General features: G+C 48.7%; 2 protein-coding genes across 10 annotated transcripts in view; both read left to right on the forward strand.

Moving 5' to 3' along the window:
• FLT4 (fms related receptor tyrosine kinase 4) overlaps positions 1-13,992 on the forward strand; it is a 57,689-nt gene extending 43,697 nt beyond the window's left edge. The window contains exons 17-30 of one of the 4 annotated variants that reach the window (XM_077186447.1): positions 199-334; positions 1,108-1,212; positions 2,603-2,716; positions 2,952-3,040; positions 3,275-3,422; positions 3,983-4,077; positions 4,422-4,544; positions 4,923-5,034; positions 5,414-5,513; positions 5,960-6,065; positions 6,976-7,115; positions 7,713-7,833; positions 8,606-8,691; positions 10,040-13,992. In XM_077186447.1, the coding sequence (XP_077042562.1) occupies positions 199-334; positions 1,108-1,212; positions 2,603-2,716; positions 2,952-3,040; positions 3,275-3,422; positions 3,983-4,077; positions 4,422-4,544; positions 4,923-5,034; positions 5,414-5,513; positions 5,960-6,065; positions 6,976-7,115; positions 7,713-7,833; positions 8,606-8,691; positions 10,040-10,256 (1,692 nt within the window). In that variant the 3' untranslated portion in view covers positions 10,257-13,992. Of the gene's footprint in view, positions 1-198; positions 335-1,107; positions 1,213-2,602; positions 2,717-2,951; positions 3,041-3,274; positions 3,423-3,982; positions 4,078-4,421; positions 4,545-4,922; positions 5,035-5,413; positions 5,514-5,959; positions 6,066-6,975; positions 7,116-7,712; positions 7,834-8,605; positions 8,692-10,036 lie in introns of all 4 variants that reach the window. The other 3 variants (XM_077186448.1, XM_054642923.2, XM_077186449.1) reach the window with 3 other exon arrangements.
• A 3,186-nt stretch (positions 13,993-17,178) lies between these two features.
• Positions 17,179-20,995, forward strand: part of RNF130 (ring finger protein 130) — a 55,722-nt gene continuing 51,905 nt past the window's right edge. For 5 of the 6 annotated variants that reach the window (XM_077186590.1, XM_054642637.2, XM_054642636.2 and 2 more), the window contains exon 1: positions 17,753-18,160. In XM_077186590.1, coding sequence (XP_077042705.1) covers positions 17,893-18,160 — 268 coding nt within the window. In that variant the 5' untranslated portion in view covers positions 17,753-17,892. Of the gene's footprint in view, positions 18,161-20,995 lie in introns of all 6 variants that reach the window. The other variant, XM_077186593.1, reaches the window with a different exon arrangement.

The following is a 20,995-nucleotide window of genomic DNA, read 5'->3' on the forward strand; positions in this document are numbered from 1 at the left end:
TCATTGGGTGATGCTTCCAGTGCTCTCACTGCCAAGGACAGGATGAGTAAGGGCTGAGGCAAAGGAGGTGATGGGGAATGGCCTTTGCTTGAGGAGGTAGGAGGTCAAGGCAGGCAAAGAATCCAAATCTCATCTGGGAGTCAGCACCCGGGGCAAGGAGGGCACCTCCTCACCCTTGGTGTTGGCTGGTTCCTGCAGCCAGCCCACGCAGACATCAAGACAGGCTACCTGTCCATCATCATGGACCCTGGCGAGGTGCCCTTGGAGGAGCAGTGCGAGTACCTGCCCTATGATTCCAGCAAGTGGGAGTTCCCCCGAGACCGCCTGCGCCTGGGTGAGCCAGATCCCTCCCTCCCCCTGCACTCTGCAGCCAGGCCTTCCCACCAGCCCTACAAACTCACCCTTCTTAACACACCTCTGTGCATTTAATGCCTTCTCTCTGCCTCAGGCTTCCCATCCTCTTCCCCAGGCTGTCCCTGAAGCCCAGCCCTGCCTGGGAAATCTCTTTAGGACTGACTCTAGACAGGTCTGAGCCAACTGTTATCCCAGGCAGGTATTGCTGAAAACAGGAGATCCCTGGGCATGGTTTAAAACACATCCCCATATTTTCCAAGTGGGAGTCTGGACAGAACAGCCCAGTTTACAGCAGGTACCCCAAGTTCAGGACCAGGATTGCATCCATTATTGTCCTCATGCTGGGACACCTACCTGCAGCCTCTTCCCTTTAAAGGGCAGCAGGCTACCTTTGAGGCACAGAGCAGTGACATTAGTCCTGGCTGCTGTGCTGCAAGGGGTCATTTACCTTTCCCACACACAACAACTTTTTGCTCGAGGGCAACAAACAGTCCCTCACTTCTGCATGGCCATTTCCTTCCTCTGCTTTGTCCATGCCAGCTCTGTCTCAGTTCCTCCCATCATCCTTTCTCTTATTCTCACCGACACAGCAAGCAGCCACCTGAAAGGGCACATGTTCCACTCCTTCCTTTTCCTTTATGATGTTTTTTCTTTCTTCTTCCCATGATTTCCTGTTGGGATTTTTGTTTTCCTTCATTCTATTCTGCCTTTTCTGCACCTGCCTTTCTTCACACTTATTCTCCTTGTCCATAGGTAAAGTCCTGGGTCATGGTGCCTTTGGGAAGGTGGTGGAAGCATCTGCATTTGGGATCAATAAAAGTAACAGCTGTGAGACTGTAGCAGTCAAAATGCTGAAAGGTATGTGAACAGTGAAGCAAAACATGCAGTGTGTGTAGACAGCAATTAATGAGGCACCTGCCATGGAACACTCACCCTGCAAATGCCTGTAGCTTAATTAATGGCTTCTTGGCCTCAACACAGTTGATCCTCTTTGGCTCCATTCAGCTGCACTGAGGGGCTGGAGTGGCAGAACTGGCAGCAAGGACTTGGGGAACTCAGCTTTCAAGGAAATTTCGCTGTCTTCAGAGGCAAAGAATGAAATCTGTCTCAAAGGACTAACAAGAATCCAGAGTCCCTCTTTGGCATGCCACTGAAAGAAGTGTTGCTCCCAAGTGCCTTTTTCCAAATGTGCCTGTATTTTGTGTTTATGGGCCAGATCCAGGGCTGGGTAAGGAAGCAGGTTGCAGCTCTTACCCAACTCTGAGGACTAAATTGGCTTTGCACCCAAAGCCTGGTCTATCTATTGTGAGATTTTAAACTTTTATAGCCATGCTTTCAAACAGGCATCCAAAACATTATTCTGTAATCTGGCACCAAACAAAATACTGAGGCAGTGTCTGGCCAGAAGTAGCCTGTACATGGAAATCGTGTCATGGTTCATCTGAACGGCATTTGTGTTGTAAGTGTACAGATCATCTGCACAGCAGTGAGGAGCCTGCTGAGCAAGGTTGCTTTACAATTTTTTGAGGCAAGGCTCTCACCTGGCCCATCAGCTGCAGCTCAAGAGGTTGCTTCTGTCTCCCAGGCTAAATTTACAAACTCTCAAGGAAGACAAAATGCACATGGGGAGGCTGAGAAGTATGAAAAAGGCACACAAAACCTGAGAACACACCCTGTGTAAAACAGAGGGTCAAGAACTGATGTGAATTGGACACTTGAGAGAAGATGCAGTACAGAGAGATGGCAGGAGCATGACACTGTGTTTGCTATTGAAGAGGAATCATCAAAAGATATCTGAGTTTGAGTTGACACAGCTCCTATCTTCAATTGTGATAAAAAGAATCAGATATCTTTTGTTCCTAATTTTCTTTCAAATTGTTTCATGGCTCGTTATTTCTGTTTGGAGGCCAAAAGGGCAGAGATTCAAACGGGTGCATCCCAATGAAAGTCTCAAGTGATGTTTTTCACTGCACAACTATCATAAAGAAAAATTTGTTGGGCACAGATTGTGTTGTTCTTTGTTCAGGGTCCCTGCACTTACAGAGAGCACCCTATGTTACAGCAGGGATCCTGGGATCTCCAGACAAGGCTCAGCATTTCATGTGGGAACATGCAATAACAAAATGTTCCAAGGCTTTGAGGTCACAGCCTCCTCAGCAAGACTCACATTAACATGCTGCTAGAGAAGGGTGGTGAGGGGGAGTGAAAAGTCTGAGGAGGTGTCATGACATGGTCTGTGTGTTTCCAGAGGGAGCTACTGCAAGCGAGCACAAGGCACTGATGTCAGAGCTGAAGATCCTCATTCACATCGGGAATCACCTCAACGTGGTGAATTTGCTGGGTGCCTGTACCAAACCCAATGGTAAATATCCCAGGGCAGCAGGCTGTGCTGCTCCCAAAAATCAGAGCTTGTCCCCTGCGTCTTTTTACTGTCCACATGTGTGATCACAGGGACCTGGGGAAAGTTATTGGTGTGTTTGTGTGCACTTAGAGGAGATATCACAGCTCAGCAGGGCTGCACATAACACAACTTATGGCAAATTCTGACCAACTCAAGCCCTCACTTCTAGCCTTAACCTTTGGTCTCTTCTCACCAGGTCCACTCATGGTTATTGTTGAGTTCTGCAAGTATGGAAACCTCTCCAACTACCTGCGGACCAAGAGGGAAGGATTCAGTCCTTACAGGGTGAGCAGCTTCCTTTGCCTCTAGGGACCCCTCCCATGTCTAGGGAAGGAAGGCATGCAGCCTAATACATGATCAGACAATGTGACAAAGAAAGGCTCTGTCCTTCTTTCTGCAATGGTAGATGCTTCCGGGCCAGAATTACAGTTTAAGAACAGGAAGAGACTGTGCAGCTCATGGTTGCAGGGGTTACAGTGTGCATTGCCTGCTGAGGGTTTTGGTTTGGTCCCTTGCCAGGAGAAGTCTCCCAGGCTGCGTATTCAGGTGCAGTCCATCGTGGAGGCAGTGAGGGCAGACAGGAGGAGCCGCTCTGGGACCAGCGACAGCGCCATCTTCCACCGCTTCCTGCTGCACAAGAGCCGCACTGCACTGCCCATCCAGGAAGGTAACACTCCAGCCTTGGCACCAGCTCCCCACCTGGACCACCCAAAATATGCCAGACTTGGCCAGCTTGGGGAATGGGCAGGGGGTATCAGTGGAGAGTGGGGCCCCAGCCTTGGAACTGATCACTGTCGGATGGCAATTCCCCAAACAGGGCTATTGTGTCATCTGTTGTGTCTTCTGGTGTCAAACCCAGAAGGGAGAATTAAATTCCTTTGGGTATTTTAGCCTGAAGAAAGGAGAACTGAGGGGGATCTTGTTGAGTCCTCCCTAGGACAGAAATAATGAGCTGACCTTCAAAGCCCCTTCCAGTCCTGCTCCCCACAACTCTCTCTCACTGACATGTGCTGGAAGCTGGACTCTCTCCTCACACTTGAGCAGGTTCCTGCTTTGTGCCTTCTGCCACCTAAGCAGAAAATCTTAGAGTGGGGCTGATTACTCCAGTTAGGACTGAGGACTGACTGTGTTTCACTGAGAAACTGGCTGCATCTTGCAGTCCCAGCGAGAGGCAAGGAGGACTACAGACTGCCAATTGTCTAATCATTTTCTGTTACTTCTGAACAGTGGATGACTTGTGGCAAAGTCCCTTGACAATGGAGGACCTCATCTGCTACAGCTTCCAGGTAGCACGTGGCATGGAATTCCTGGCATCCCGAAAGGTGAGTTCAGCCTTTCCTTTACTCACCTGATCTTTTGTGCATGCCTGATGAGAGAGACCTGACTACAGCCACCTTTCAGGTAACACACAGAGAGATTCAGTGATCTGCCTCACAGTCATCAAGAAATCTGAGATAGATGTGTGTACAAAAGCTGGAAAATTAGTTCTCTTGCATTTCAACCTCTCCTTAACCAGCCCTTTTTGAAATTTTTATCTTTAGCTTCTTCCCATTTCCACCATTCCCCCACTTCAGCTCAGGCTTATGGGGGAAGGGAGGTGCTGGACACCTTCTGATTGTGGTTTCTCTCTCTCTTATTTTGCCCCTTCCTCTTTGTGTGCCCTCAGTGCATCCACAGAGACCTGGCAGCTCGCAATATCCTGCTGTCAGAAAACAACGTGGTAAAGATCTGTGACTTCGGCCTGGCCAGAGACATCTACAAGGACCCTGACTATGTCAGGAAAGGCAGTGTGAGTGCCATTTTCTCAAACCCTTTACAGCTTAGGCCCCCTTGATGAAGAGATGAAAAAGCAGGAGTGGAATTACTTGCATGGCTGGGACCAGAAGCCAGTGGACCAATGACACAAGTCCTGTCCTCCTTCACCAGCAGATCTCTGTCTCCTTCCTTCTACCCCTCAGCCTGTCATTAACTTACTCCTCCTTATACTCTTTCAACCCCTTTTCAGTGTCTCTGTCCCTCCCTCTGACCAACCAATTCCTCCATGGAGAGAGGAGCAGGGCTATTGGCTCTGATTTATTTTCATCCATTTCATCCCTTTGCTACCAGAAGGACTGTCCTGGGACATGTTCCCAACTGAATATTTGTGCCTTGCCTCTCCCTCCTGCAGGCCCGTCTCCCACTGAAGTGGATGGCTCCAGAAAGCATCTTCGACAAGGTCTACACTACCCAGAGTGATGTCTGGTCTTTTGGGGTCCTCCTCTGGGAAATCTTCTCACTAGGTGGGTCCTAATGAGGGTCTTGTGCTGCTCAGGGAGACACCTCTAGCCATGTAGCAGTTTGTGGGTGAGTCTGTGCAGGACAGACATTCTGAAGTACATCTAAGGACTGATGGGAAGCAATAAAATGTAGGCAAAAAAAAAGTGGAGTCCATATCCACCCATGAACAGAGTGATGGGGACACAAGGATGCAGAGGTGGCCTCCAGCTCACTGAGGCAGAGAAGCCTGACTCAGGCAGCACCAAGGATTGGGCTGTGTATGAGTAGGGACCACACCTCTCAGTGTTCTGGAATGAAGGGCAGTCTCAAAAGGGCAGTCTCAAAAGGACTGGTTTCTGATGCCACATTTCATGTTCCCACCCTTCTCTGAACTTTTTTTAGGGGCATCTCCATATCCTGGAGTCCAGATCAATGAGGAGTTCTGCCAGAGGCTCAAAGATGGTACCAGGATGAGGGCCCCAGAGTATGCCACAGCAGAAATGTGAGTCAGAAACATCAAGGATTCCAGCATTGGTCAGAGCAGAGGCCTCTGTGGGAGGGCAGAAACCTACCAGATCCCAGCATAGAGCATCTGTGGGATGCCTGACCTTTAGCCAGGGTAGAGGATGAGCCAACACATCCTTCACTCTAGGCCATTGCCTGGAGAGCAAGGCAATGGGTTCTGATCAGAGCTCTCTAGTGTCCTTGCATGCCCGTGCTGGGACGGGTCTGTCAGTGTGCACTGAATTAGCTCCTTGTTCCCTGGTATGGTAAGTGCATAACAAACAAACACCCTGCCAGTAATTCTACCTGGCCAGTGTGCTGGGGACCAAGCTTTCCTTCCCAGTGCAGGAACTGGCAGTGCCAGTGGGCACCATGTGGGTGGGAGGTGTGGAGTGGGGCAGGAGGGGATTTCTGTGGTGTAAAACCGGCGCCTCTTCTTGGCAGCTACCGTATAATGCTGAGCTGCTGGCACGGTGATCCCAAGGAGAGACCGACTTTCTCCGACCTTGTGGAGATACTGGGGAACCTTCTTCAGGAAAATGTCCAGCAGGTGAAAACCTCTCTCCCTGCTCTGCTCCAGACAGCTCTTTCTTCTATCACCACCAGCTCCCTCACTGTGCCCTCAGCTGACTCCATGGTCAATGCAATACATTTGTGTAGGCCAACAATAACACAGAGAATCTGGGTCAGAGGTCTATTTCCCAGAGCTGTTAGAGAAGTCATTTCTGCAACAGCCTTTTAGCTGCATTCTCATAAAACTCTGCTCCTTGCAGGGCAGAAACCCTCTCAGTCGTCATTCTAGTAACTTCCATCCTAATCCCCAGACGATTATTTGAAATTCCTCAGCTGAGTCAAGGCCCTCCCACACGCCTGCATAATGAAAACCAGGACTTGACCAGGGTTTCTGAAACTCTGTCCTCAGATGGAAATGTCAGGGCCATGTGAAGCAAACAACTGTTACATTACAGCAGTCAGTAATACAGATTTCTTTGAATGCATTACTAATCACTTCCATGTGGTAACTCACCAGGGCATTTAACTGTGATGAGTGTGCAGCTCTGATTTTAACTTTTTCTTGATGCTCTCTTTCAGAAAATGATAGCTAAATACTTGTCTCATCCTGATGTTCCTGACTTTAACCTTTCAGCTGGTTCCCAGCACAGACATGACTAAGCCACAAATGACATTGCCCTGGAGCACAGTACTCTGTCCATGTAAACTGGAGAATTATGGGATTATTATGGCTGTTGTTCTCCTGCTCACACACACCTCCATGCATCACTCACAGCTACTTAACACAAAGGTCATAGAAATCTTCAGCCAGATATTTTGTCCTAGAGAAATAAAATTTATAAACCAGAAATTTTCCTTCCCAGCTCTTACAGCTTCTGCCTGTGGAGCCTTTTCTTGTGGGAAAGTCTTCCCCTTCTTGTAAGGCCATTTACTGTTCTTCCTACCAGGAAGGGAAAGATTACATCCCGCTGAACAACTCTCATAGCTCAGAAGATGATGGTTTCTCCCAGGTGCCTTCCTCTGCCCAGCAAAACTCAGATGAAGAGGACTTTGACATGAGGATACGCTGCCACAGCCTAGCAGCAAGGTGAATCCCCTCCAAAAAGGGCAGAGAGAGCCCAGCAGGCAGCGAGCAGCCGGACCTGTAAGGGAGCCTGAGGGATATGGGGAGAACCCAGATGTTCAGAAAATCCTAGCTGCTAAGGTGTGATCCAAGAATTTAGGCCATACCCTCTTGATTATAAAAGCAAAATTACTTTATTTTGCTCATGAGGAAGTGTTGGTTTGTAAGTCTATCACATTCCCTCTTCTCCTCCAGCTATGCTGCCAGAGTATCATGTAAGGAGCTTCATCCTATCTGTTCCTAACTGACCCAAACAATTAGTCCCAGGCCTCTCTCTCTGATGAACTATAATGATGTGATGCCTGGGATCTATATGACATTTTCTGCTTATCCCACGTAGAGAGGTTATTGGGGCCTGATTCAGTCAGTCTAGTCTTCACTGCAGAAGTAGTATGGGGTTAAGAGGTCTAAGGTGGCCCCATGACCCTCCCCAAATCCACCATTTGGGTCATCCTCCTCCCTGCATACTTTGGTTGCGCAGTGAGGAGGTTGAGTTCAGGTCCTGTTCATTCAGGACATTGACTCTTGCCTTTACTGAATACTGTGTACCTCTGTTGGCAGATACTACAACTGTGTCTCGTTCCCTGGTTGTTTGACGGGAGGAAATCAGATCAGGTGTCCATCCAGGATAAAGACATTTGAAGAGTTTCCCATGACACACACAATGTACAAGGCACACCCGGTGAGTAGCATCTGAGGGGATTTGAGTGGGGGACAGTCTTTTCTGACACCTTTACTGTTAAGATTGTGGAAGGAAGATCACTCCTATCTTTTGTTAGTCTGTGTGTCATTCCTGTTTGGTCCACTCAGTCCTATGCACGTTCATTTCTTCATTTGGCACACAGGGGTTTCTCTCCAGCATGGTTCCCACTGCCTGAGTGGGAAACAGGGAGGTTAGATATGCAAACGGGGGGACTATAAAGGACCCCAGAGAAGAGCCTGCTCTTCACCCTCTCAAATCTGTGAACACAGCCTGAGTAAGCACACTGAAATCCTGCCAGGATTAGGAAACCCAGAGTGTTTATCTGCAGCTCCTGTATCTTGATGCATATGGCAATGTGCAGTAGGGATCCTTCAGGTCTCTCTCAACTGGAATGGTATACTGATATCTCCTCTAGCAGCAGAACTGAAGTCATAGCTTTAGTCTCAGAGGAAAATATCACCTCTCACAGATTTGATGGTGATACATCTTCCAGCCAGGGACCACTCTTCTTTCATTCACCAAAAATGGCACTAACTAAGCACACAAATCTTACCTTTTTACATGCTGCTTTTAAGAAGGTACCTAAGAAAATCAGATACAGCAAAAATATAGAGCATGCTGGTAAAGTGCTCCTACCCCTTCTTCCCCATCACACATACACAGGATCTCATCTCCTGAATGATTTCTCCTCCCTTCCCACTCTGATCAGTCGACAGGGACATTACTGATAACTCCTGTTGCTTCCTTCCAGGACAATCAGACAGACAGTGGGATGGTTCTGGCATCTGAGGAATTTGAGAGGATAGAAAACCGACACAGAAAAGAAGGTGGATTCAGGTACTCCTTAAGCCTAGCCACTGCTGCCAAAGGCAATGAGACCAGGAGGCAGCTACTGGTATCTCCCCATAGGCTGCACTGCTTGGAATTTTCAGCTGTGGGCCCTGAGCCAGATAAGTCCATGTACTCCTTAATGAGAGGCAAAACACAGGAAGAACAGACAAGCCTGCTGTTTCCTAGGGTTTAAAAATATAAACTGTGCCCCATCAATGAGAATGTGCCTGTTAAGATAATGAGGCACAGTAGAGTGATGGTGTTAATGAGACTGTTAATGCTTATTGACATTTTCTGGTGAAATGTGTCAGGGCTTGCTCAGGCAGTGGCAGATGGGATGGGCAGGAACTATGTAGCTGCCACCCTCCTCCCTCAGCCCTGACCCACGGGGTACAGGGCCATGATGTGGTGGTACGAGGATGTGGCAGGCCTTAGGAATTCCCACATGCTGACATGGAATCTGGCAGGTTGAGCTGGCACTCTCAGAGCTGAGGAGGTTATGGATGGTTATGTCCTTGACCCAGGCTTTGAAACTGGGTGAGAACCTCTACAGCTCATCTCTGCCAGAGCAGGCTGAGACCTTGTCTCTGTGACAGTGTGTTGAGCAAGCCATGTCACCTCATATGTAGACAAGGCCAGTCCCAAGCCTCTTCCTCACCTCCTCTGCCTCCCAACATCAGATTGGACTGGTCATTGTCTTTTCTCTTAGCCATAGCCCTGTGGCCTGTCTGCTCTTGTATCAAACCATCTCCTGCTTCTTGTCCTTGTCCTCTTTTCCCTAAGGCATGTTCCTGTTGTCTCCTTAACCTGGTGTCCTATCTTCTGGAAAACACTACCCTTAAACTTCTTCTTGAGTGTGTCCCTGCCCCTGCTCTTGTGATTTCTTGACAGTCACCTGGTATTGTCAGGCACTGAGATGGGACATAAGACTTCTGCCTACATCTTCGTCATCTTCCTTTGTTTCCTTTCCCCATCCTGGCAGTTGGTTTGTACCAATTTCTGTTATTCCTGCCAGGTCTAGAAGCAATTAATATAATATAATGTCTCTAGTCTCTCACTACTCATTGGGATCCCAACCCTTCCCTGTATCTAGAAGGTATCACAAAGGTATCTAGGACAGCTGAAGTAAATGTTCCAGGATATGTGTAGATTTGTCACAAAACAAACAGGCTGTGCTTAGATTTGGAGCAAGGCCTGGTTTTGTGCTTTGAAATGGAGGTGCAAGTCCATTCCTGACCTGTCTCTGCTGCATGCATTAGAAGATGAGATTTTCTGAAGCAGGGATTTCTCTAAGCAGGACAGAGGCTTTCTGGGAGTGCCAAGGTTAATTCTGTGTCTCTCTCCCTCACAGCAGTAAAGGGCCCAGTCGGACCATGGAGCTGGCAGGGGAGCAGTCGGACCTGCGGGGCAGATGTCGGCCGTCGTACGGGTCCCAAGTCGGAGGCCAGACTTTTTACAACAGTGAATACGGGGAGCTGTCGGAACACTCTGAGGATGGCAGCTGCACCCCGCCTGGAGAGGGGGCCAGTCCCCCCACTCTCCACGCTTCCTTCTTCTCTGAGCAGTACTAATGGCACCAGGCCCTGGAGGCAACTGCAAGGCTCTCCAGGCATGTCATCAGGGTCACTCAGAGCTTCTCCTTCAACCTATGCCCAAACCCAACCGGGAACCTACCCCAAACGGACGGGGAACACCGATGTCCTTGGAACCGCAGCGTGAACCGTGCAGCACCTCCAGCTGCAGCTTCCCTGTGCCACAACTGGAGAGAGCACATCACTGATTCCTCATATTTCTTTTATTGCTGCACCTCAGACAGATGCATTCTGCCCGAGAGTGGGTGCCTGTGTTAGCACTATGGCACCTTCTGCCTAACATCCAGTCTCCGCTCAGATCAGCTTCCCATTCAGAAAGCCCATTTCAGGTCAGATATAAATAGATCTGTCTTAGTCTCAAGTTTCTTCCTGGTGTGCAGCCTGAATGTTTTTCCTTGGATTGCTTCCTCCTCCCCTCATCATGATGTCAGCTGCTGAGCTGTGGAGCAGAATCAAAGGGAAGAAATCCCTAGTGGTATTAGAGCAAGAGCAGGACAATTTAAAGAGATGTACAGAGAGATCCCGAGGGATCTTTGTAAATGTTCATGCATGCTGCTCATCCTGAGTAGGTGTCAGCCTCTCCATCTCCTCTGCAAGCAACACCCACACCCCTCTCATATCTGCTGGGGGGAAACCTGCCAATCTGCCTTATCACTAGGATTATTTTAGCCATCTCAACACAGCTAGCGCTGAGTAGGTCATCAGCAGATGGCTAGAGTGCTCCAGGTGAGATAAACAGCAATTTTTTTGCAGGCTGTGTGCAAAACAGGTTCTTTTATGATCTCTGCTGGGAGCAGGTTACTCACAGGTCTGCTGCTCTTGCCTTCCCCTTCTCCCAGAATGGTTCTGAGATCATTTGTTGCTCGAGTGAGAAATTAAAGCAAAGCTAGGTTAATTTGAGCTGGCTTCTAAACATAGAGTTTGCTGGGAAGAAAAAGATCAAAAGGGCAGGGAGTGAAATGTTTATTTTCAAGCTGCTGCAAAGCATTTTGGAAACAATGGAAGGAACAGTGCTCCAGCAATAAGGTGCTCTGGGCTGTATCCCCTTATGTGTTGACATCACTGAACACATGGAGCCCAGCACCTTGCCAGGGTTCAAGCCCTGATTCTCCTGGATGGACAGTTTGCACCATGACTTTTCCTGTCTCTCAAGTTCCCTGACTCAAAGGAAGCACTCTCTGCCCAGCAGGCTCCTCTCCAGTTTGTTTTGCAGAGCTTCCAGCTGAGCATACCTGACTCCGGAGGATTAAGAAACAGTTATTTGCTGAGGAAACATCTCCTTACTTTGGTCTTCTATTTCTAAGAGATACCATGTGAATTCAGAGCTCTGGGGAACCTCCACAGCCCCTCTCTGTAGATTTCTGTACTGCTGCCTCACCACTTCCCACCTACTTCTTTCCATCCTGCTCCCAATCCAAGAGCTCAGCCACAGAGCAGGGTAACATCACCGCCTCAGGAGTCTGGGTGAAAAGGCTCATTTGAACAGCTTGTCATCATCTCTTCTCCCATATGCCCATGGCTGGCAGAGCTCTGTGCACCAGGGCATCTCAGCACCAGGGAATTACTGCTTGTGGGCCACACCTCTGTCACAGAGCCAAGGGTTTGGACTTGTAAAACTGTGTTTCCTGTCAGATGTACAGCTTTCCCAAACTGCATCTCTTTCCCAGCAGAGGGTTTTACGCGTTTCCCGACGTAAGCCTGTGAGTCCTTATGGATGATGTTGCCAAGTCTTAATTATAGCTCTCCACACAAGTGTAATGGGGAGATTTATTTAGCACATGGGAAAAGCATGCCTGTCATTCAGGTTCTCTAAGCCTGTGCAGCTTGTTCAGTGTTCCACTCCCTTTTTGTGTCAGAAGGATGACATGGCTGCAATTTCCATGGCAAAAAAGAGACACGAAACCAGACCAGCTTGAGCCAAACTGGCTCAGGATGTGGAATTGGAAACTGCATATTACAATGAATTCCCTGACTTCTACTGGTGTCCCCTGAAGCTGCCAGGAATTTAAGCATCTTTAAGTAATTGTTACGTCTCAGTAAGAATCCTCTGGCAGGAGCTGCTGGAGAGCCAGGACAAGGAAGTAGGACAGCCAACAGGGTGTAGGCCAGATCAAATTCTCCTGCCCTCATCTTGCCCTGCTTTTTGAACTGGTGGTTCCCTTGGCAGAAGGAAGGCTGCCTGTGACTCGTGCTGCTCCTGACTGGCATTGACAGGGGTAGAAGATGACCAGCTGAGCTAAATTCAGGCTGCTCACTGGGTGATGTGCATCCACAGGACCCAGACTCTCTCGTTTCCAGTACTCCATGAAGAGTTCTCTGCCTGGAAACAGCCCCATCTGAGAGAGAGCCTAAGAACAATATAATAGTTAAAAAACAGAATTTCAAAGTGGCTGTTAGTCCCTGTCCATATGTAAGGGATAGGTATGTGCCAGCAAAGCATGACATTTGCTGGGCATGGCAGGATTCCTCAGCAGAAAGGGGACAGAGGCATCTCAGTGCCCAGGCTGGTCATCAGCATGGACATCCAGCCAATACAGCTGCACTTTTTCTCTAGGTTTAGCTGTAAATTGCTCACAAGTATCCTTGTGGAGAAGGGTTATGTTGTTAAAACCATTGCTAATGATCCCCTGCATCACCCTGGAGAAAGCACTTCTGTGTCATCTGATTTTTGAACATTCAACTCCACAGAAGTTTATTTTCTCTCTCTTGCATCACCTAGATGGGGGGTGGAATCAGATCCTATTGTGTCTGTGTCAACAGACTTGCATGAACAATGCAGCCTGATAGGAGCAAAATCTGGCTCCTCTTCAGACACTCCTGCTGATGAAGAACAACTGAAGTGTGGGATATTGAAGAGCTGTTGAGACAATTGTACTTTTGCTCTCTAAAGGTATACTAAAATTAGATGTGCAAACCTGATAACCCTTCCCATTCTCTTGAATTATTTCTGGCTTTTTATTTTTACAGTCTCCAGATAAGCATGAAGTGAAGCTGGTCTGTTTTGGTTTTAAGATGTGAGAAAGAAGTGTTGTTTCTCTTTCCACAGCAGCAAGGGAGTATTTCAATGTTTAAAACCCAGGTTTTGATATTTGTGCCTGCTCTATTCAAAATGCACTCTCTGTTTCATTTTGTTTGGGCTTCTTACTGGAACTCAACATTGAAGCTAAGCTATTTATCATCATCACCTTCCTTTAAAATGGTTGCTTCCACTCTGTGCTCAGTCTCACTTTTCTTTACAAAGTGTTGGTGTTGAGAGGACATTTCTCCCTCCTGAAAACAAAGTGTGGGGTCCCCTACTTGCAAATACATGTGTGTCTCTGAAGAAAAACCTGTGTATCAAGTAACACTACATTTATATTGCAATATTTTAACCTGGTACCTGTTGTTGCTCTAGCAGCATTCAATGTTTCAGTGGGCTGCCTTTGAAGCAAGTAGGCTAAAACAGGGGTTATGTGTGAGTACAAAGCATGGTCTGTGTGTGTGTGTGTGCTATGGGTGAGTGTGTGGGTATTTGCACGTGAGTTTTCCTACCAGTGAGCGTTATGTGAGTGATTGTAACTCACGTTGAGTCCTGTCTCTGGAAGTTCACGGTTATATATCAAACCAGTTAGAACACTGCTTCCTTTCCTCTTCTCCTATAGTACTTGTTATCCTTTGTCATTAAGAGTTTTGTTGTAATATCTAAATGTGAAAATGAATAAAGTCATAACTGGCAGCTGCTCTCTGCTTCCTGGGGCCACCTCTGCCCCTGGGGCAGCCCAGCTCTGGCCCAAGCCATCGGCACATTTATTATTTTTACTTTTGTGTCCGTTTGCATTTCCCCGCATCCTCTCAGAAACGACTGGATCTTGTGGTGTTTCCATCCGGGATGAAAGTCTGTCTTTTCTCATGGTGAAGTCAGATTCTCTTTGGTGAAGCTCGCTGGCAGAAGGAAACACAGCACCCAGCCCTGTGCCCAAAGGATCCACGACCCTTTCCTGTCACCTTGGCCCTGGGGGTCTCCAGCCTTCCTGCCCTCATTCACCACACCAGGGGAACCAGAGACCCCCTGACCCCCCTTCTCCTCAGGGAATCGAACCCTTCCCGGACGCCTTTTCTCAAGGCACCAACACCCCCCGAGCCCTCTCCTTCTCCTCATGGTACCAAAACCCCGCAGACTCCTCAGCGCATCAACACCCCCTCCCCAGGACCCCTCTCCTTCTCAGGGCACCCAACACCGCCTCGGTCGGTTCTCCTTAAGGCACCGACCCCCCGGACCGGACCCCCCTGTCATGATGGCACCAAATGCCCTCCCAGTCCCCTTCCCCTCACGGCACCGACCCCCGGCCCGCGGGAGCCCCTGGCGGTGCGGCCGGCGGCCCGCAGGTGGCGCCCTGCCCCGGCGGCCGCGGGCCCCGCGGGAAGATGGCGGCGCGGCTGTGGCTGTGTCACAGCCGAGCCGAGGGCGGCGCCGCGGCTGAACGAGGGATTCGCTGTGAAATGGGACACGAGTGGATTCAAGAGCGTTCCCCTAAAAACAAATCTCCGGGAGTTCAAGGAATGCTCAGGCACAGCTCCCGCGTTACCCCTGGTGGAGCTGTGAAGGCATCGGCGCCATTTGTCTGACTGAAATGATGTCCCCTGAGGAGCCCTCAGTGGCAGAGACACAGCTGAGGGGACAGAAGGGGGACATCTCCACTCCTCTCCATCATCACCCCTTCATCCAGCTCCACCATGGGGTGAAAGTATCCAAAAGGACCTTTTAATTTTCCTTTCCCCATCCAGGGGCCTGCCCATCTGGGACATAAAGAGATTGAAGCTGTTCTACTGATGAAATATCCTATTTTGGTGCATCCTGGAGCAGTGCTTGGCTGCTCCTCTTCTGGGGCCATGAGTGGTCCCCCTTGGCTGCTCGTCACCTTCTTTCCAGCCCATCCATAGGACAGGCTGGGAGGCAGGCGAGGAACAGCTTCCCAACCGTGTGTGGGCAGGGACGGGGATGGGATGGGGATGGGGATGGGGATGGGGATGGAACCAAGGAAGCAGCCTTCACACAGGCATTGGAGCACCTCTCTCTATCAGAAGCACAGCCCACAGGAAAGCGGACAGGGCAAAATAAAAACCAGCCATTTCATGTGGTTAGCAAAGAACTGGGGATGTTCTGGCTGGGCTCCTTGTTTTGCTTCTGACTTGGCCAATGAATACTTCCTCAATGCTTTTCAAAAGAGCTTTGAGATCCTTCTCTGAAGGTCAGCACAGTGATAGCAAAAGCTCCTCAGGCTCCTGGGACTTCTTGGCCCCTTCTGAGGACATTTCGGCAATAAAGCACATGAGTTTGCATCAGAATGATGCAGAGCTCTTAGTGCTGAGAAATCAAAACAAGACCAGCTCCAAAACATGTTCTGCACACTGCAGTGTGCCAGCCCTCTGGCTGGGGTGAAAGTTTGGGTGAAATGAGGAGACAGTCAATAGCATGTGGTTCCTCACCCAGCATGTACCAAGAATGGCAAAATTAAATTTTAAAAAAATGTAAGCGGAACATTCAGTTGCTGCTTCAGAATCATTTCCTGGCTTGTATTGACATTTCTACAGAGCCTTGCAGAAACAGCTTCTCAGAGGATTTTACAGAGCCACACATGCCTTTAGCAGAGCCTGTACATCCCTTCTGCTCCGAGATGCAGGTTCGAAAGCATGCTGCTTTCCTCAGAAAAAAACCAGATTTCTCCAAGAGCAGGATAAAATTACTTGTATCTCAATGAAATAAACAGACTGTGCTTCAACAGTGTTATGTGTCTGTGTGACCAGGTGCATCACAAATTAATAAAATACAAAAGCTCCCAGAAGAAAACAAGTTAATAAGATGCATAGGTTAAACACCAAACTTATCTGAGGGCCTTCCCATGCAGCTGGGGAAGTCACCAAGGAGACCATATCTCAAAAGAACAGCTCCACAGCTATTTTTTAAGAACTTAGAAAATAACTTGCAGTCCTGCAGTAATTGTTCTCTTTGCTGTAGCTAATTTTAAGTTAGTTTGTCTTTCAAAATCCAAGGCCATTACACTATTTTGTTACATCTCCCAAGAGATTTAAGAACTTAAAACTATGTTAGTTGATCATTCATCAATCCCTGTTTTACAGTATTTCTGGGGATTAATATTTATTAACAATATTTGAGTGTTTGTACAATTTCCCATTTTAGTACATCAGACGTGAGTAACGCCAAATAGGGTAGGAATGAACTGACACAGAGTCTGTGCTGTTCCTGCCCCAAAAGCCCATTCAGTTCTACCTGGACAGACTGAACACATCCCACCTGGTTTTCACACACACAGCTCTTTCACCCCCTATTTCTGACATGCTTTAAAACTCTTTATCTTTTTGGCGATCAGCACTCCTGAACTGGAAATATTTTTCTGAGAAGATGCCGAGTAGCCATGGGAGCTATGTGTCCCAACATCTTAAGCTGCCCCAGGGAAGGTTTAGGTTGGACATTGGGAAGACTTTCTTCACAGAAGGGTGATTAGATATTGGAACGGACTGCCCAAGGAGGTTTTGGAGTCGCCGTCCCCATAGATGTTTAAGGACAGACTGTATGTGGCACTCGGTGCCATGGCCTAGTTGACATGGTGGTGTTTGGTCACAGGTTGGACTCGATGTGGTCTTTTCCAGCCGGTGCTTCTGGACGCTATGATCGAACTCCTCGGGAGCCGCGGGTGGCTGCAGCCCGGTGTCACTGCGGCCCCGTGTCGCCGGAGCCCGGTGTCGCTGAGCCCGGTGTCGCCGCAGCCCAGTGTCACCGCAACCACCCCCGCGCCAGCTCCCACCGCGCCTGGCCACGCCCACAATGACATAATACAAAATGGCCCCACCCTCCATGCGGGCCCCGCCTGCCGAGGGCGTGGTCCAGTCCCAAGCTCCGCCTCTCGCCCTCGTGGCGCGGGGCGGGGCGTGCGGCGCCTGCGCAGAGCGCGGAGCTGCAGTCGAGGCGCGGGCGCGGAGCCGGTGCCGGAGCCGCGGGACGGTGCGGGGCCCCCGCCGCCCTCGGGGCGAACCGGGCATGAAGCGACGGCTGCCGGCTGCAGACGCCGGGCTGGGCACTGAGCTGCGCTGCTTGCCGCACTAAGGCGGCGACGAGCCCCGAGGCGAACCGAGGCGGCGCGGCGGGCCGAGTCCGAGGCGAGCCCCGCGGCTGTTCGCGAGCGCGACTGAGGCGGCAGCGGCGGCTTCTGCCGGCAGCCTCCCCTGGGCTGGCGAGGGGCTGCGCGGGGAGGGGGCCGCGGCACCGCCCCCGCCTCCTCCCCTCCCCTCCCCTCGCCCGGCCGGAGCTCCCCCGCGGCCGCGGGCGGGCGGTATGAGCGCGGCGCTCTGAGGGTCCGGCCGAGCTCGGCTTCCCCCGAGCAGCCTCCCCTGGGAGCCGCGGCGGCGGATCGGACTCGGCTGGGACCTGCCATGACTCCCCTGGCTCCTCCCATGGCATGAGCCCGAGCTCTCCTCCCCGCTCCGCCTGCTTTTGGTCTCTCTCCGCTCCCGGGCTGTCAGATGGGATAGGACACACCCGGGCGTGCGGGGCTCGACGCTGCCGGGGGGGAGCGGCGGAGGCAACCGGTGACGGCCGTCGGCTCGCCTGGGGTCGAAGATGAGCTGGCGGTGGGCTCGCCAGCACTGGAACGGCGGCTCCTCCGTGCTGCTGCTGCTGCCGCTGCTGCTGTGGCACGGCCGGGTCCGGCCGGCCGGCGCCGACAACGCCAGCCAGGCGTACTACACCGCGCTCATCAACGTGACCGTGCTGAGCCCCGAGCGCGGCGGCCCCACGCTGCTGCGGATCGACCGTGGCCGTTACGGGCAGGACTCCCCGAAGGTGGAGGTCAAGGGGCTGCTGGTGACTCCCGTCCCTATCAACGGAGGTAACGCTTCCCTCGCTCGCTGCCGGGTGGTTGGTCCTTGCCTGGGCTGGGCAGGCTTTCCTAGAGAGCTCTGACAAACGAGGAGGAAGAGCTTGCCCAGAGGGAAATAAAATAAATCCTTGATTTGAGTGTGTTGGCTTGAATATCGGCTCAGCAAAGCAAAATGTGCTTTCCAGCATGAATCCCAGTAGATTGGGTGTATTGAGCGGTAAAGGTGTTATTCCTTAACTAATTACAGCGGGGGTAGCGATAGTTGACAGTATTTGGTTACAGCATTGCCTTGAATCTCAGAACAGCTGCATAGCCATCTCTGCATCTGGATAGCTTTGCAACTGCATGAAGTCACAGGTTTTCAGAGTGCAATTCCTAAAACACTGTTTAAGCTGCCCCTCAAGACTTGGACGGACTGAAGATATCATAGCTGTTGCTCTTACATAGCCAGCCCAAAATGCGGTTGCTTGCAGTACTGAACACTGGCTAGAGTGTCCAAATCGGTTTTCTTTTAATTAAACAAAGCCATTGTCCGTCAGTTCTTCTTTTGATAAATGCTGCGGTTTATAGAGGACACTAATTTGAACAGCTGAGAGTATTGTCATGATTTTTGCCTGAAGTGAAACAAGTATCTTCAGTAATAGCAATGTAGTTTAATAGTATCTTATTTTGAAAATCATTCTTGACATTATCTGAATTGCCATCTTTAAGAAATGGACCACTTGATGGAATACAGTGGTCCCAACCTGCCTCCTGGACAGTAAACATCTGAATAATGTGTTCAGTGAAATGTTGTAGTCAGTTCAAAGTAGAGTCTTAAGTGCTGAATACTAAGAGTGTTTTAGAAGAATTGATAGCACAAAACTACTGTGTTTTTAGAAACTTTAGAGAATTTGCCAAATCTTAAGATCAGGAAAATACTTTGATACTTCTTCAGAACAAATGCATTCTGCTAGGCAGCCTCTGTCAGCTTCTGATCCGGATGGATCAGGCTGTGCATCAGCAGGTGCTTGATAGTCTCAATGAAACTCTGCAAAATATAACTAGAATATATTAATGGGGTAGATTTTGGGGTGGAAGGGTGAGGAAGCAGAAGTTGTTAAGGAAGTCTGCTCTAAAATGTTTTTTCTTTGTACTTCAAATCCTGTCCATCAGCTAACATTAAATATGTTGCAGTCATTCTTCTACTTCATGATATTCTTCACATCCCCACACAGCCCCCTTGAAATCAGGAATCTGTCCTGAAAGTTTTAGGCATGTAAGCACTGTTAACTGCAAGTAGTATTTTAACGGGTTTTAAAATACTGCCTTTTAATACATGCAAGGTATCAAAGTACTTTATTTTTTTTGACCTGCGTTATTTGTCAGGAAAAACTTTTGATATTAATTTCTTTTAATCTGCCTCTGTAACTTTTTCTGCTTTCTTTTGATATGTTTCCACTAAGGTGCAATTTAAACACTGAGGGAGGCTTTGACAGCATTTTCACAGGCAGCTGATAATGAGAAGAGCTAAATAAAATTATGAGCAGTTTATAAACAGTATTTTTATACCTACTGCTAAGTACTATGATGAATAACTTTCTTGAGAAAGCACAGCAGGAAGTGTGAAAATGTCAGACCTGACATGGTTTGACATAGTGCAGTGGTTAAAACTTTGTTATCAGTTTTGGGGGAAATTCAGTTTTGCCCTTCTCTTTCACAACAGACAACTTGAAGCAAGCACAACAGCAGTTGTTTTCCTTATTCTTAGATACTCTGAATTGTTATGTGTAGACTGTTATATATTTACATTTTATTTGAATTTTGGTGATGTGCCTGTGGTTTGAAAATATTTCATTTAGTAAGAAGATTGGAATATTTTATGCTTTTAGTTAAGCTGTTCTTGAACATCTGCTTTTTTATATTCAGATTTGATAAAAGATGATGCAGTCTTACTGAAAGTAATTGCTTTCATGTTTTTTTAATCAGCCTGTTAATATTGCTGGTGAACTCGTTTGCAAATTTTTTTTCTAATAGCTCTAAACATGAGTAGCTGCCAGCCACTGCTCTTAGAGCAGTAAATGCTGTACCCCAGTTTTCACGTATCCTCAGAAGAAAATGACTCTACAATTGTTAGCAACTTTTTTTGAAGATACCTTGAATTTGAAACTGCTGTGATGTCAAGCATTCACCCATTTATGGGCTATCTTTGAAATTTTCACAAATGTGGTGATCTGTTAGCACCTTGATGGCATGGACTGTTTTAGAGCTGAAGTGTCCTTAATTTCAGATTTTTGCATGCTCTGTGAAGAATCATAGAATCACAGAATGGTTTGGTTTGGAAGGGACTTTGAAGATCACAAAGTTCCAACCCCCGTGCCATGGGCAGAGATGCTTTCCACTAGACCAGGCTGCCCAAAGCCCTGTTCAGCCTGGCCTTGAACACTTCCAGGAATGGGGCATCTTATCACATCCCTTACTCATTGCCTGCAGGGAAATAAATGAGTTTACTAATTCAAGAGTCAGGGCCAATGATCTGCTGCTGACCACACAAAAATTGTAATTTTAAGTGTTCTGTGATGTTTTTGACTTCTATTCTTGAATATGCCTAATGTTTTATGTACTGCTTTTTGAAGATGCCAGCTCCATGTGGTCACCCATCCTTTAAATTTCAGTGCAGCATGATAGTCAATCACTTCTACTGTTTCTTTAGCAGGATTTCTTTAATGGAATTCAACCTTGTCATGTTAACACATGTATTAAAACTCTTTCTGTGTTCTTTTTATAGAGCTTGTATGAAATTGATAGGGGCTTTCAAAGGCAGTGTTCCCCAGGGAGTGGGGTGGCAATAACTGGCATGACCGC

Source organism: Agelaius phoeniceus, chromosome 15, assembly GCF_051311805.1.
Source record: "Agelaius phoeniceus isolate bAgePho1 chromosome 15, bAgePho1.hap1, whole genome shotgun sequence".
In the NCBI taxonomy this organism is placed as follows: Eukaryota; Metazoa; Chordata; class Aves; order Passeriformes; family Icteridae; genus Agelaius; species Agelaius phoeniceus.